The 16,043-nt window shown below is 41.3% G+C and overlaps 1 protein-coding gene and 1 long non-coding RNA gene across 2 annotated transcripts; one reads left to right on the top strand and one right to left on the bottom strand.

Moving 5' to 3' along the window:
* Positions 1–1,239: 1,239 nt before the first annotated feature.
* LOC110537405 (uncharacterized) lies at positions 1,240–6,391 on the top strand. Its single transcript, XR_002475620.3, has 2 exons — positions 1,240–4,279; positions 4,579–6,391. It is a non-coding gene; the product is annotated as an uncharacterized LOC110537405 (long non-coding RNA).
* A 4,433-nt stretch (positions 6,392–10,824) lies between these two features.
* Positions 10,825–15,601, bottom strand: LOC118937657 (uncharacterized). The gene is made up of 3 exons (XM_036937373.2): positions 15,142–15,601; positions 11,809–12,825; positions 10,825–11,689 (listed from the first exon to the last, which is right to left on the bottom strand). The coding sequence occupies exons 2-3, from the start codon at positions 12,814–12,816 to the stop codon at positions 11,678–11,680; spliced, it is 1,020 nt and encodes a 339-aa protein (XP_036793268.2). The 5' UTR covers positions 12,817–12,825; positions 15,142–15,601; the 3' UTR covers positions 10,825–11,677.
* Positions 15,602–16,043: the final 442 nt, after the last annotated feature.

The following is a 16,043-nucleotide window of genomic DNA, read 5'->3' as shown; positions in this document are numbered from 1 at the left end:
CTGTACTGTATCTAACTCTATGATTCCAAGTCTTTGTAAGTCATTATTTGGCACTGATTGTGCAACCCAAAGACACATCATGTGTCACAGACTGGGTGTGAAACACTCTTTCTCCTCATAGGCAGTACTCAAATGAGTTGGACTTACATTGTGTTGCTGAATTGTGTCCAGGTTCTCTTCCTTCTCCCAATATGTGCACTTCTATACTTTTTTTCATGGATTTAGCAATGGAAACGCCCTCCTTTCAATGCTTACACCAATCCTATGCTTTTCAATTAATGACAAGAAGTGCATACTTAGGGAGAAGGGTGGAGAATTGGGACGTAGCCCTTGTGTGCTCTCTCAACCACCTCTATGCCAACAAAAGAACATACGGGATACTCTACGGCATGACATTTAATTCTATTCATATTGTAGTCCCATCCTCTCCCACTGAGTTCCTGTATATAACATGTTGCTTGTTGCAAATGTGGAGGAAATTAATTTATTACATACTATGTTTAATTAGATGTTTAATGACATGTATATGACATGTTGCTTGTTGCAAATGTGGAGGAAATTAATTTATTACATACTATGTTTAATTAGACATACTATGCTGTTTTTTACTTAAAGAATTTTACATTGTTATATCCTAGTATTTTTTACTGTTACAAACCTGTCTTGTGTGACTTAGTCATAAATCCGAGCGTACAGATTTAGGAGCCGTTTGGGTACGACCGCAGTATGTGACCTGTGTTTACAATCGGCAGGAATTTAGCTATGTGGGAATTGCAGGGAGGAACATAGAATGGTGGCGATATCAGCTATCTTGATCTGCACAGATGAGCTAAACTACTTTTTACAACTCTGTTCACTGGCACTGTTTATGCACATCTGCAACTGTCACATAGATACGAGGATGTACTTTCTATAAAAGGAGAGAGCCAACTGTTCATTGGGCATTCAACTCTGAACTATATGAGTAATTATTGATTACTCCATTGTTGCAAATCTCATTGTTGCAAATCTTACTGTTTGAAGAAATCTACAGTCTCTCTTCTTTTGGTTAGAATTCCCATCACAATTTGGAAAGACATAGGATGGCTAACTCCGTCTGCTGTTCGTTCCCGGGGTGACCAAGGTTATCTCCGCGCAGAGGCTGCGTTAGACGTGGCTTAGGGAGCCCACACTAAGCTGAGCAGAAAGGGACCTGCCTCGAACCCGGCAGGGAGCGTTAGTGGACGGATACGCCATCCCGAACATACGGAGTTAAGAGTGAGACTGATTGTCTTTCAAACATCATAGAAAATCCTGTTCTGGGAACAGATTGTGCACTTTAAGTCTTTTGTTGGCACAAAAGACACCCCTAGTTAGAAACTCAGTTATTTCTAATAGGGGAAGTCCTATAATTTTTAATTAGGAACTCTGTTGCAGCAGAGATATCTTTAATTAAAGGAGAAATTCTGGGACGACTTGCCCTGTTGGAGCAGGGTAGGGGGGTTCTATGTTGAGCACAGAAGCAGACATGGGATGACATGACATGGTTACGAGTTATGTGATCCCAGGGCACAATCCTGAGATAGAAGATAGAAAAACATTCCTGCAGGTTAGAAAACATTGTTAAAGAAAATAATTGAATCAGTGGACTTGTAGAACAGTTGGTTATGATTGGGAAACCAGCTATAAATTTAAACCCTACATGGATATTTGCATTGGAGGAACTACCATGTGGGTACAAAATGTAAAATTACATAGAGTGATTAAAAAGTATTTTGAGGGAGTGTGTTTGTTTTTGTTTCCTGAGTGTGTGTGTATTGACGAGATATTTGTATTATGGATGGACGATGGACCCTAATTTTGGTAATATGTGTTGTCAACAACAGTGATATTTGAAGCGTGAGAATGGTATAAGACATTAGGTCTCCCATATTCTCCAGTAGTAAATTGGCAGAAGCTTCAGTATTGGTTCTAATACAAGGTATCAGGTGCCATGACCAATCAACAGGCACAAATACCATACCTACTCTCCGGGGAAGTGGGTATCACTACCTTGGAAAATGGTTAAGATTGGCATATATTAAAACCGTGAGTGAGGAAATCTAAACACCCTGGACACCGTTGAGAGAGGCACAGAAATAACCACCATTGAAATGTCATCCATTGTCTCTGACACTCCCGTAAAAGTAGGAATAGAAGAGGTAAACTATAGCAAAGCCATAGAGGCACTTAAAGAAGTGTGAGAACATTCTACAAATTCGGCTCAAATATGAAAATAAATCTAATCATGGATAAAATTGGGCAGCATTTCCCTGCTGACCGAAAATTCCAATCTAATAAAGAATTCAGATATGCTATTGTGAGTTGGCCCAATGACATAAGAGAAAAATGTGAAACATCTGAAAGAGCTCAGCTGTGATCTCGCAAATGAACACCAACCAGACATCGATTGGAATCCGTTTGGATGGGTTCAGTCATTATTTGGTCTTATTGGAGCTACAATATTCCATTGGTTGATTTATGGCTTAGTTATCTTTTTTGCAATAATGCTTATTATATCTTGTGTTAAGAAATTGTGCAGTAAAACCGGATTAATTTCCTATGCCTGATTACATGTCTGATGGAGATGATGATAATCCATAACACCCATCTAAAAACATTGAGTTAATGGTGCAGCATGTGCATAGGCCATGCCCACTGCGAAGATTCTGTAAATGATGCTCCCAAGGTAGAGTTAACCTTTTCACACTTGACTTCCAAATATCTCTAGCGGTTGCCCCAGCGTGAGTTTTTAATACACATGATGTCAGTTACACAACAGGATAGTTCATCTGCACTGCTCTCAAGCTAGGGCGCTCAAATCTCAGATGTTTTTTACAAAACGGGGCAGGCAAATGGCAGGTCCAGGGCAGGCAGAGGTCAGTAATCCAAGGCAAATGAAATCGGACAGAACAGCAGGCAGGGTCAGGGCAGGCAGAATGGTCAGAACCCAGGAGGACTAGAAAACAGAAACTAGAGATACTGGAAAACAGGAAAACACACTGGTAAGACTTGACAAAACAAGACGAACTGGCAACAGACCAACAGAAAACCAGGTATAAATACACAGGAGATAATAGGGGGAAATGGGAGACACCTGGTGGGGGGTGGAGACATGCACAAGACAGGTGAAACAGATCAGGGTGTGTGTGACACGCAGATCAAGTATGCAGACATGTGTGCATCTCCAGTCAGAACAGGACCTGCACAAACTTTTTTGCATTTTCCGCTTCACCTTCATTATTGTTTTCAATACTAAATGATAATAACTTTGAACATGTGTGCGTTTCTAACAAAGTAAGTGCCTTATTACATTGTACAAGTTTATGTATGCCGTTATGTTGTTTCTACTATAGCTCACAGTATGTATGGAGCATAACATGTGTGTGTATTCCTTATAACCGCGGACACGCAAGGTAACATGACTAATTTCATAACCTTTATGGTGTTTGAGTAAATCGTGCTTATGTAGCTACCTACATTCTTCTATTAGCTCTGTAAAACAATGATAATTGCGTCGGAGAAGTATTAGCTTGTGTTGGCTCTTGAAGCTACCCTGGCCTTATGACCATGGTTTGTTTTCAATTGGCCTGTTTAGCATAGCCCTGTTCTGCCCTGCACCCTTGTGGAGCTCAACAGTTACTGTTTCTTACTGTTATATGACTCATATTGATTTTGACAATACAATTTTATAATTTTTATAGCAGTGTTACTTCTTTGTAATATTGTTTTATTGCTATATCCTGATATTGTATTCTAATTACTAATAATTCCTCTTTATTCTGTACTTTCAGAAACCACACATACAAACAGTATTGAACATTATTTGCCAATATCATAACTGGAACTGGACATGTTTGGAGTTGAAGATTGAGGCCAGATTTAGTATCCTAGCGTACACTCCTTAACAGTACTGGATGAAAACAAAGCAAGAAAACACTTGCTGGAAGAGTGTGGGACTGCTGTACCAATTGTCCACATTCAAAGTGTGTCCCTTGCCGAGATGAGGAGCCAGCATGGTCATCACCGTGGAACCAGACACCCCAAGCCCCTCATAATGTTGGATGTCAATGGTGGATCCTGTGTAAACTATAATGTCCTGGACAAATCCTGTCTTCACGTCGCACATAACAAAGCACTTGACCACAAACCTTTGCCTTTTGGGTGGAACGCCAGCCTACCCTTCCGTAACATCAGGGACTTATCAATGCATAGGTCCTTGTATGGCACAAAGACCCTACCAAATGCTAATGTCAAGCTGGTAAGAACATTTCGTATTTTGTGTAACGGGTCATTTAGGTTGGCAGTAGATTTGTTGACAAAATGCAGGCATCGCAGCAGAAATAGCAAGCAGCCTTGGGAAAAGAGGGTGGCAAAGAAGGGAGTTGCGAACATAGGATCTGTGCTCCAGTATTCTCTTAGAGAGTTATGTTATGTTATGTTATGTTTTACTATTCCCATGAGAAGGATTGTCACCAGGAAGGTATGCATTTCACTAATTGTGATTGTCACCCTTTTAGTGAATTTCCCCCTCACTCCTGGCTCTCTCTTCTCCTGCAGCTCCAAGGCATAGCGGTTGGTCTCCTCTAGTATGTCTCCCACCAGCTCCTCTGTCAGAAACAGCATGAAGCACTCTGCCTCAGAGGGAAATGGCAAGGGGCTTTGCAATCCAGATTGGGACTCATCAAAGCAAGCAGCAGGGCCAGGAAATGGCTGGCAGCCTTCCAGCTACCACAGACCTCCTGTACATTATCCACTGTCAGTCTGCCTCCGTCAACACCAGCATCTTCAAAGGGACCTCGGGCTTCGTCAGGGGACAAGGGGTCATCAGATTCAGGGTTCTCAATGGCTAGAAGGTTGGGGGGCAGCTCCTCATTGTCACTGTCAGAATCTGATTCCTGACTTTGTCAGAATTGTACAAAATCTTTCCGCATTTGTGAGTTGTCTCCTTTTGAAAGACATTGCTAATGCTACAGCTTAGCTCACTAGCTACATACATAAAGAACAACACTGAATCGCTCAGAGTGGGAGTGAGAGGTTACGTGATTGACTGCCGGCACGTGCCAATTGTATCGATACATCATTATCAGAAAATGTTTTGTGTGGTAATTATTTATTTATATACTGTTTTATTCACGTTTTCAAGTACTGGTGACAAATCATGCATTCTGATTCTTGCATAGATTGTAATGGACACATTATGTGTGTAAAATACTTTTATGAAGGTTGTACTGATTATGATGAGCTAAGCTAATTCCAGCTATGTGTGGAGCCATGTTTGTTGAAATACAACGCATTCTGGGTTTCACGTAAACGTCTGTCGGACCAAGGATTTTATAACAAAATGAGGTGAGGGAGGGTTCACTTTTTGAGTAAACTTCCAGAAGTGAATGATGGGATGTGAACGATGGTAGACGACACACTGTTGCAGGAATTAAATTCCTTTATGTTTTATTTAACCAATTCAATTAAACACTGCCCACTCCTAAGAATTTGTAAGACCCTTATTTGCATAAAATGGTCAGAGACCAGTCTCAAAATCAATCAGTAGCGTTTATTCTCGAGAGTACTGAACACGATACAATTTACCACAGGTTATAAACTGAAAATGACGTCATTAGTTTTCGAACTGTCCCGTCTCTTCTCCACTCTTGTACAATGGCAGTATAGTTCTCAAGCCTTCCCGCATCGTCCCACACCAATTTAGATCATTTATGACTGAGCCAAGGTCTTCCTGTGTAGATAAGCATTCTAGCCAGTCTGACGATACGTTCATTCATTTCTACCACGGAACAGACAGTCATTGTTCTAATTCTTGATTATAATTACACACATTATATTCAGTACTAGGATTAAAAGAAAATTCATACATATACAGTACATAATAGTATTCTGATTAGTCAGTCCTGATTGATATGTATACATAATTAGTCATTATTGAGAAAAATAAATCCATAACACACACCCCCTTCAACATGCATACTATAAACAGACCAAACCCATCTTGTCTCCTCTTATCTTTGGTTGATGAGAAAAAACAAACATGGTGGCGTGCACATACAACCCATTGTTGGATTACTTTCAATTTCTAGAAAGTGTTTTACACAATTATTTAGATCAATGGTGAGCTCACCCATGATGTGATTATTTTTATATAGTAATTGCTATTAGCTAATTCCTGCTGTAGTTTCTATCAACCGAGAGTTATGAAAATATGAATGCTTATGTTACTTCAATCTTTCCTCAGTTAGCGCTAGGATAAATTTAGCCTACATTTTCCGGTTTGGAAGATTGTGTTATGTTGTAGCTACTTCTGTGAATGTCTGAACATTGCATCCAAAAATAAACTGGTCACATTCTGGACATAACTATATAAGGACTGTGTTTGTGCAAAATGTTTCTGTGAAAAAAACAGTGTGGTCAGCTCAAATGCTGACTGTTGCACCAATCAAAACTGGACGTTCTAAATAAGCATTCTAATCACATCGGTTTGAGCGTACGCTGCAGGGACCACTGTAGAATGATCACACCCATATGTTGGTGGTGTGAAAAAGTTAAAGGCCACATCCATCATAGTGACCAGTCTTCTACTTTCCCTCTTTCCCCTCATGTTAATGCTTGTTTGATGGAAATGCTCGTAAGTCATTTCCTATTAGGTTGAGACTTAGTCTCAAAAGGGAGGATATGTAGAGGAAATGAATTCATTACATACTATGCTGTTTAATTAGGCATACTATGCTGTTTTTTTACTTTCCACCACACAAGTCGGGGTTTTGTTGTCCCCCGCAATGAAATGGGGTAGTAGACTGTGGATATGTCTCTGTCCATTCATACATTCGTCACACACAATATCTCAGACAACACTTGCCCGCACTTGGGGGAATGATGCATCTTGCCATAGAGATCCAGCATTTAGATAATTATACTGATTGACCCAAGGCAGGAACTATAGTAAATAACTGAAATGTGTTAATCACACGCAATATCTCAATTGGCCCAAGGGGACGGAATAATTTTTTGGGGACGACATGTTTACCTTTGCCTTGTATGCATACCAAGTAAATATTGTCAGTTGTTAACAGTGGCGACAGTACCAGAGTCTCTGAAAGGGTATGACCTATGATATGGACTGGAAATAGTCTGATTCAGTTTCATTTTTCTGATGTGATATTTGAAGGCTACAAAATTATCTTTGGAAGAAAAGTATTTTCTATACAAGTTAATTTGCTCGAGAACTGAAACTGTGCCTTTCAACTAATCTATTTTGTGTTCCAACCCTCAGGAAACTATGAGAAGGTAGTTGTTCCACTGACCAACTGCAGTTCCACCATATTCCTTACACCCGTCTATTCCTTTTAAGCCCATGAGGGTGATTGTATGAGTGCTTACTTTGACTTAGGGTAAAGGCGTAAGGCGTAAGTCCTGATTGTCCACCCATCTCCCAAAATGTGCAGTGTCATGGATTTTATGATGGAAACTCCCTCTATAGCCAATGACGACATCAATTCAATGTTTATAAATGTATGGTGGGGGAGAAGGGTGGTGAATCGGGACACAGAAAGTCTCATTCACACTTCATTTGTCCTTGACTACCCTGGTGCATTAGACTGACCTCTTCTGTTTTAAGTTTCCACACATGCTAACCAATACATAAGTTGTGCTCCTTTTTCACAGATGTTTCAGGCTGATGACCTGTCTCCATAGCTGAGAGAAACAGAGGAGGAACATCACTTTGTCCCCAATTCTACTGCTAATGTTTCTAACTGTACTGATGAGGAAGAAGAGGGCAGACTTATCCACTATTGCGAAACTGTTCAGTCAAATTTACATTGCCACTTTGTTACCAGAAACAAGTCGCATGTTCAATAAGGTGTTCTACAAATAGAATTACAATACAAAAATGTTCTTGCTCTTCAGTGAAGTTCTGGCAATTGTATGTTAGAAACCATTATCAAGGAAACTTAGTTGAACATGTTGTGTAAATTGTAACATGTTTCTTGAACACCAGTGATTCCAAGGACACGAATAACTGTTACCTGTAGAACAATGTCTCTATCACAGGTCACTAATACAATTATTTGTTAATTGTGCAGACTGATTGCTATGGCATGGGCATGACAAAGCAATAAACTAACTAAACACTTATCGGCTATTATGCCTCTGAATTTCCAGTCGACATTTGCAAAGAAAAAGTAATTATGCAGTATAGCTATACTAAGGGCTAGCGGCATTGACAGTATTGAGTCAAGTGTAACAGTATAACTTTAGACCGTCCCCTCGCCCATACCCGGGCGGTAACTAGCTAGCAGTTTCACATCCGTTACACAAGCAAGTTTTACTGTTTCACAAAATATGGTTTTGGAGGGGCAGTCAGGTGGACATCTCCAGTCAGAACAGGACCTGCACAAACTTTATCAAATGATAAACCAGCAGTATTTGTAAAGACTGTCTCACCAAGGACAAACTCAAATAGCCTACTGTAATGAAACTCAGCCTAAGGGGTTCTTCTCCCACAGTCACTGTGTGCCAAAATGTGTTCAACCAGAATGATTTTAGTAGATTGTCTTATCTACTTATCCCTTAAAATGCTGACATATACACACAACTTGACACTTTCCAATGATGTGTTTAGAGGTTGTAAATGGCTTTGATTATATTGCACAGCAGCTATCTAGCTAAATGACCACACAACTTGCTAGCTAGCTTATTGGCCTGGAAACTAACTGACCAAGGTGCTGAAGCTATTAGTTCAGAGAATACAATCAACACGTCTATATACTATTTTATACAGTAACAAACGAGTTGCTAACTAGTTAGCTAGTTACATGCAATATATAGCCGCATAATTAGCTGCTAGCTTGTTAGCTAACGTTAGCTTGCAGTACTTTGCCCAATCTCTCCCCTTTTCCCACGAACCGCTCCCACACAGATGAGGAACAGTAACTGCTGGTTATAGCAACAGTAACTATGGGGTGGAGTTATGGAAGAGAATCAGTGAAACAGCTTCCAAAATGTTTGTGATGCAGATCGGCGCAACAGTGAGTTAGATTAGTTAGGCAGTCAGATCTGACACTGACACCGGTTTATCCAGTGGGGCGTTATTGAGTGACTCGCAGTTGCAGCGGCACCTGCCAACAAACCAAGTGTAGTACGGGCGCTATTGGGTGACTGTCAAATGACCTGCCAACCAGAAGCCAGCTAGGCCATTTATTGGATTTTGAGCAGAGAAAATCCTCTCGCTTCACCTTTTCCTCTGCACCTACAGTATGAACACAGAAGCACAGACAGAGTTAATCATGCAGCTGACCGAATTTACTTCTGGGTTACCAGATCCCTTTTCTGGATCCTTGCGATGTCCCTAACCTTAACCCCAACCCCAACCCTTACCTTAAAATCTATTATTTTGAGGGTTTTCAGTAGACAGACTTTTAACTTTAGGTCTTCTTCGCATAGTCCTCATCAATCAAACTTTTGCTGCACAGCTCTCAGCTGTAGTTGTAATGTGTAAGTGAAACATTGCATCCCAAGTGGAATATCCCTATTCTTTGAATGGAAGGTCCCATGCCAGTGATGCCACATTGTTTATATGAAAGCATTTAGTTATGGTCTGGCAGGCTGCCCCAACAGATGACGCAATCTCAATCGCACTCCACACTGCCCTTTCACATCTGGACAAAAGGAACACCTACAGTATGTGAGGATGCTGTTCATTGACTACAGCTCAAGGTTCAACACCATAGTGCCCACAAAGCTCATCACTAAGCTAAGGACCCTGGGACTTAACACCTCCCTCTGCAACTGGGTCCTGGACTTCCCAAAGGGCCGCCCCCAGGTGGTAAGGGTAGGCAACAACATATTTGCCACGCTGATCCTCAACACTAACACACGCCCCTCAGGGGTGCGAGCTAGTACCCTCCTGTACTCCCTTTCCACCTATGAGCAAGGGCAAGCACGACTCCAACACCTTTGCTGACGACACAACAGTGGTAGGCCTGATCCCCGACAATGATGAGACAGCCTACATGGAGGAGGTCAGAGATCTGGCAGTGTGGTGCCAGAACAACAACCTCTCCCTCAATGTGAGCAAGACAAATGAGTTGATCATGGACTATAGGAAAAGGAGGGCCGAACAGGCCCACATTAATATTAATGGGGCTGTAGTGGAGCGGGTCGAGAATTTCAAGTTCCTCGGTGTCTACATCACCAACGAACTATCATGGTCCAAACACACCAAGACAGTTTTGAATAGGGAACGACAAGACCTTTTCCCCCTCACGAGACTGAAAAGATTTGGCATGGGTTCCCAGATCCTCAAAATGTTATACAGTTGCACCATCAACATCACCGCCTGGTATGGCAACTGCTCGGCATCTGATCGTAAGGTGCTACAGAAAGTATAGTGCGTACGGCCCAGTACAGCTTCCTGCCATTCAGGACCTATATACTAGGCGGTGTCAGAGGAAGGCCCAAAGACCCAAGTCATAGACTGTTCTCTCTGCTACCGCACAGCAAGCGGTAGCAGAGTGCCAAGTCTAGGTCTTAACAGCTTCTACCCCCAAACCATAAGACTGCTGAACAATTAATCAAATGGCCACCCGGAATATTTACATTGACTGTTTTGGGCCTAGTTTTAAATGGCATAGCCATACATCATCACAAATAGTTTTTGTAATTATGTTGTTGATGGAAAGGTTGAACTCTTAATAATCATGGATGTTTTCTTGGCATTTTTTTTAGAGAACAGTGTAGTGTAGGCTACCATAGTATGTACTGAAAATAATGTGACACTTGTATGCGTATAGCATTTGCTGGAAAGTAGAGTAATAATCTTTACTAGAAAAGCTTTAATGCACACAGACAATTGAAAACGAAGTTTAAGAAAAGTGTAAAGTTATTTCTTGACATTACAAGCAATAATATGTAATTACCATTGTAAAAAAAGAAACATCAAAATACAAAGCATAAAAACATTAGATAATAATAAAGAAGCCTGTGTTGTTTCGCAGCAAAAGCTAATAGTTTTATAGGCATCCAAAGCTGGATAATTATGTTAAAAATACTGAACGGGCAGCCATCTCCAGTGAACAAGGTGCTGATACCCCAATTTACTAATGTTTTTTGCCTTAAAGCGAAACTTCACCAACAAGAGCTTGTAAACAGGAAAACATTGGCATCCCTTTTAAGGAAAATAAATTAAAACTAAATTCTCAACTACCGCAGCACAAAAATGAATGCATTGCTTTGCATTTCAATCGAATTCCTGACATTTGAATTGAAACATCAAATGGTTGATTTTCCTGTTATATCTAATCTAATGTGTACCACCTCCTGGCAAATTAACCCATAAGTAAATGAAGAGTTGTAAGACTATCAAGAGCCACTGCAGGGCAATCTATTACATTTCATTTCACATTTAATTCCTAAACTGAATTATGAATTAGGCTCTTAGCTAAAGGAGTTTGTTTGTAGTCCCTCACTTACAGTAGGTCATCAAGATAAACACACAACACTCAAAACCACCTCAGTGGACCCCTTTCAGGTGACCAATAATTTGTGAAGATGACTGCCACAATCCACGCCTGTGTAGTAAGTACTGAAGGAGATGCACAGTTGTGAAGATATTCCTTGTTGTCAGCTGTACGTGTCCTTGGTCAAGACATCAATGTGGCTTCTGAAATTATATGACAAACATCATGAGACAAGATTCATCATTCTTTGATACACAATTTGATTGGATAAAGAAGGATTTGTCACATATTCAGAACATTTTTCAAGGTACTACAGACTCACCTTTTCTCTGTGACTCTTCTGGTGGATCCGCAATTCCTCTGGATTTGAAAACATATTTTGGCAAAAGGGGCAGACAGACTCTGGGATGGTTCTCCAAAAACCTTGCCCTAGGTCAGGAGAGTCACTGAGCTCCACTTTGGCCTCTTGATGACTTTCTGGAGATTTCTTTAGGTCTGCGTGCCAATTATCATCACCAGCTGACTTCCTATTACTCTGATGGAGTAGCCCTGCTCCTCTGACACGCTTCATTCCAGCAACCCAAGATTTGGGATTAGAGGACTTTTGAGACAGCTGATCTGAACACACCACCTTATTGTGAGCCTCTTCCCCCTGTGAGCTTACTGCGGGACTGGCTCGGGGCAGACTGCTCAAGCGCATTTGAGGCAGTTGAGGCTTATGGGATGCCTGGTTTGAGGAGTTCACAAACTGGATGGAACTGGGGTCAGGACCAGGGAAGGGGAAAGCAGTGTACTTGTCCTGCTTTTGAGCCGATGCTGAAACATCTCCCTGTCCTGTCTGATTCCCCCTCACAAAGCTGGGCTGAGAGGTGGTGGATCCAGGTCCCCCTGTCGCCGCACTCCCTGGCCTGGCCAACCCCGAGCTCCAGCTCTCCAGAGGCGGCACAGACAACTGCTGGATGCAGTGGTGCAGAGAGGGATAATCCACATACTTAAACTTGGGAACCTTCTCCTTGGAAGTGAGAGGGGCACATCCTCCAGAGGGTCTTCCCAGGGCCAGAGGGCAACCCTCCAGCCAGCTGTCCAAGGGTGGCACGGTGAGCTGCTGGATGCACTGGTGCAGCGAAGGAAAGTCCACGTACTGGAATCTGGGCACTTTGAGTGGCACGTCAGAGACGTCCTCTTTTTTAACCCTGATGGGTATGGTAGGCAGTGCCTCCTCTCTCACCCTACGGGTTTTTGTGTCCGGCTCAGTTTTGACCTCTAAGGGTATGCCCATTGTTTTTGGATCACCTGCTACCCCTGTAGGGAGAATTCTCCTGTCCTCCATGGCTGGCCTCTGAAAACACATCAAACACAATTAAAGATAACCTACATTGGTAAAATCAGACTTGAATTTTTTTAAGCATTTCCAAATATATCCAGTAACATTACTGTGGAAGGATAATGGAGATTATTCATAAAACTTTGTTCTACTTCACTTAAATGTATCTCCAGCTTTTTTTCCTAGATGTGTCAATCAAATGTATGTATACTGAACAAAAATATGAACGCAACATGTAAAGTGTTGGTCCCATGTTTCATGAGCTGAAATAAAAGATCCCAGAAATGTTCTGTATGCACAAAAAGCTTATTTCTCTAAACTTTTGTGCAGAAATGTGTTTACATCCCTGCTAGTGAGAATTTATCCTTTGCCAAGATAATCCATCAACCTGACAGGTGTGACATATCAAGAAGCTGATTAAACAGCATGATCATTACACAGGTGCACCTTGAGCTGGGGACAATAAAAGGTAACTTAAAATGTGCAGTTTTCTTCACAAAACACAATGCCACAGATCTGTCAAGTGTTGAGGGAGTGTGCAATTAGTATGCTGACTGCAGGAATGTCCACCAGAGCTGTTGCCAGAGAATTGAATGTTAATTTTTCTACCATAAGCCAGTTCCAACGTCGTTTTAGAGAATTTGGCAGTACATCCAACCGGCCTCACAGCCGCAGAACATGTGTAACCACGCCAGCCCAGAACCTCCACATCCAGCTTCTTCACCTGCGGGATAGTCTAAGGCCAGCCACATGGACAGCTGATGAAACTGGCTGGGCCTGGCTCCTCAGTGGGTGGGCCTGGCTCCCAATCCATAGATTGGGGACTAATTCATTTATTTCAATTGAATAATTTCCTTATATCTGATCTCCTTATAACTGTAACTCAGTGAAATCTTTGAAATTGTTGTTTATATTTTTGTTCAGTATAAAGTGATAAGGTAAAAAACAAAACGTGCAGGGGGGGGGGGGGGGGGGGGGGCAGGACTGAGTTTGTGAAACTCTGTGCTAAGAAGTAGCAGGTATTAAGTAGGCCAGGGCTCGCCATCTCTGTACCTGTAGAGCTACCGTCCTGTAGGATTTCACTCCAACCCTAATCTAGCACACCTGATTCTAATAAGTAGCTGGTTGATGAGCTGAACCAGGTTAGTTGGAGTGAAAACCTACAGGAGGGTTGGTCTCTGTGAACAGGGCTGAAGTTCCCTGAAGTAGGTTGTCCTGACCTGACCACAATAATTAATAGGAAATAGTTATAGGCAGCTGTATAATATAATAATATGTTGATGAGATACTGATAATAAGGGTAAAACTAGGTCCAGTTGAATATGCTGTGTGCTGCTCCTCCAACCCCATGTCAGGGATATTAATAGCATTGCAGGTATGAAGTTAGGAGGAAAGTAGGTCAGAGACAGACTGATCACACTGCCAGGGGCCCAAAACAAAATATCTGTCACACAGCTGCTTGAGCAAAGAAAACCCGATACTTTAATACAAAACTCTTCACCCTGCTCACTTTTAGAAGTATGGCTTGATTCAAGGGAAGACGGAGAAGATAAACTTGACTACTATTAAGCATTCTGATTCACAATCCAATAGTGAATCTATTATTTTGTTTCTTTTAAATACTTTGTGTGTGTTTGTTGCCATCATCAGTAGAGACTGTGAAATAACAGCAATACGAGGAATCCCTTTAGAATCCAGTGTTATATAGTGATAACCTACTTCTTGTAATGTCATTTTTATTGAACCTACCATCCTGGCACAGTAAAACACAGAGCTTTGCCCTGGAACTGTGCCGAGCCGTGACGAGGGGCGGGGGAACGCCGTGTTCCATATTCAGTCGCTGTGTTACGAGGAATTGGGTCACGCACGGTGGCCTACATTTGGAGGGTTTGTTGTCTTCGTTTTTCCCTCCCCACATTTATTTGGGTTGGCCCCGCCCTCGTGCGCTCAACAACACAACAGTAACTAGGCTACAGAAATATACATAGTTGAAACGAAAAAGGACCTTTAAATTTTGAAAACTTCCATACCCATTTTAAAACATATTTACCCGAGATTCGTATTAGAGACATAATGACACGTCGCAATAACTGCAGCGGCGAACGGTTGCATTATTTCCATATGATCACACTGTTTCACACAATGTATAAATATGTATATTAGACACCGATAAAGTCCACTGGGCTATAGGCCTAAAGCAAGTTCTAGAGAGCGACTGGCGCATATACACAGCAAAACATAGTACATTTCCAAATGAATCATTGTTCTTAATAGAAGTAGCATACAAGAAAATATGTGGCTATGACATGCATTTCTTCATCCAAGTTTTACCTTTCGTTATCGGTCTTCCTGGAAATCCGTGAAACGCGTAATGAATCTGCTTATTGGCGATGCTGTGTCCTGCATTGTGAGCAATTAAATAGTGTTTCAAGATGTGAATCAACCAGTAATTGCTCAGACGTTTCGGTTTAGCAGCAAATCGAATAGAAAAAAGGCCAGGCTTGATGGCTGACTCTTCGAGCGTGGTTGATGACACCTGCTATTAGTTTCCGAGAAATAACAGGCTTAATCACTCGATGTCAATGACAGTAACCAGAAACAGTTGATATATTGTGTCAAATGATTTATCTCTGAAAGCCTCTATTGCTACTGCTACCTTGACTGATAAAGTCTCAAACCAATCAGAATTTTTGTACAGTCAAATCACTCCCACAGAATCCTTATCTATATAACACAATGCAGACCAATGCTCGAGCTAGTTCCAGCTGAGTAGGCGGAGCCTTCGTGCTCTGGTTCTGGTACAGTTCAGATTGAGTCCGCTCCATTAGGATGGGCAATATCACGCATCACTCGTATAATCCTACAACCCAGAATATATATTACCGCCTTTGGCAGATAACAGAAATAGCGTTCAGTTGATGCTACATTTATCAGTAACGCTTTATGACCATACAATTTATCTTGAACTCACACCAATGTAATGACTAATTTATTACATTGATTATGACATTTATTACTAATTTCCGAAAATGATAGAAGTAACCATTTATTATTTAAGAATATAAGACTAATGGTTTTGGGCTACAACTGCCTAATTTCCCGATTATAATCCAAAGAAAATATAAAGTGATATTGTCTTTTGTTTATGTTTTTGCTTTCAGGTGAGTGAATGTATAGCTTCAAAATATGTAAAAATGCTCTCATGACTGTGAGTCCTTGCATCAATCGCTCTG

The sequence above is a fragment of the Oncorhynchus mykiss genome, chromosome 12 (assembly GCF_057628025.1).
Source record: "Oncorhynchus mykiss isolate SJ-2025 chromosome 12, ASM5762802v1, whole genome shotgun sequence".
Classification (NCBI taxonomy): Eukaryota; Metazoa; Chordata; class Actinopteri; order Salmoniformes; family Salmonidae; genus Oncorhynchus; species Oncorhynchus mykiss.
The sequence above is the reverse complement of the archived record's forward strand: the minus strand, read 5'-3'. Positions and strand labels throughout refer to the sequence as shown.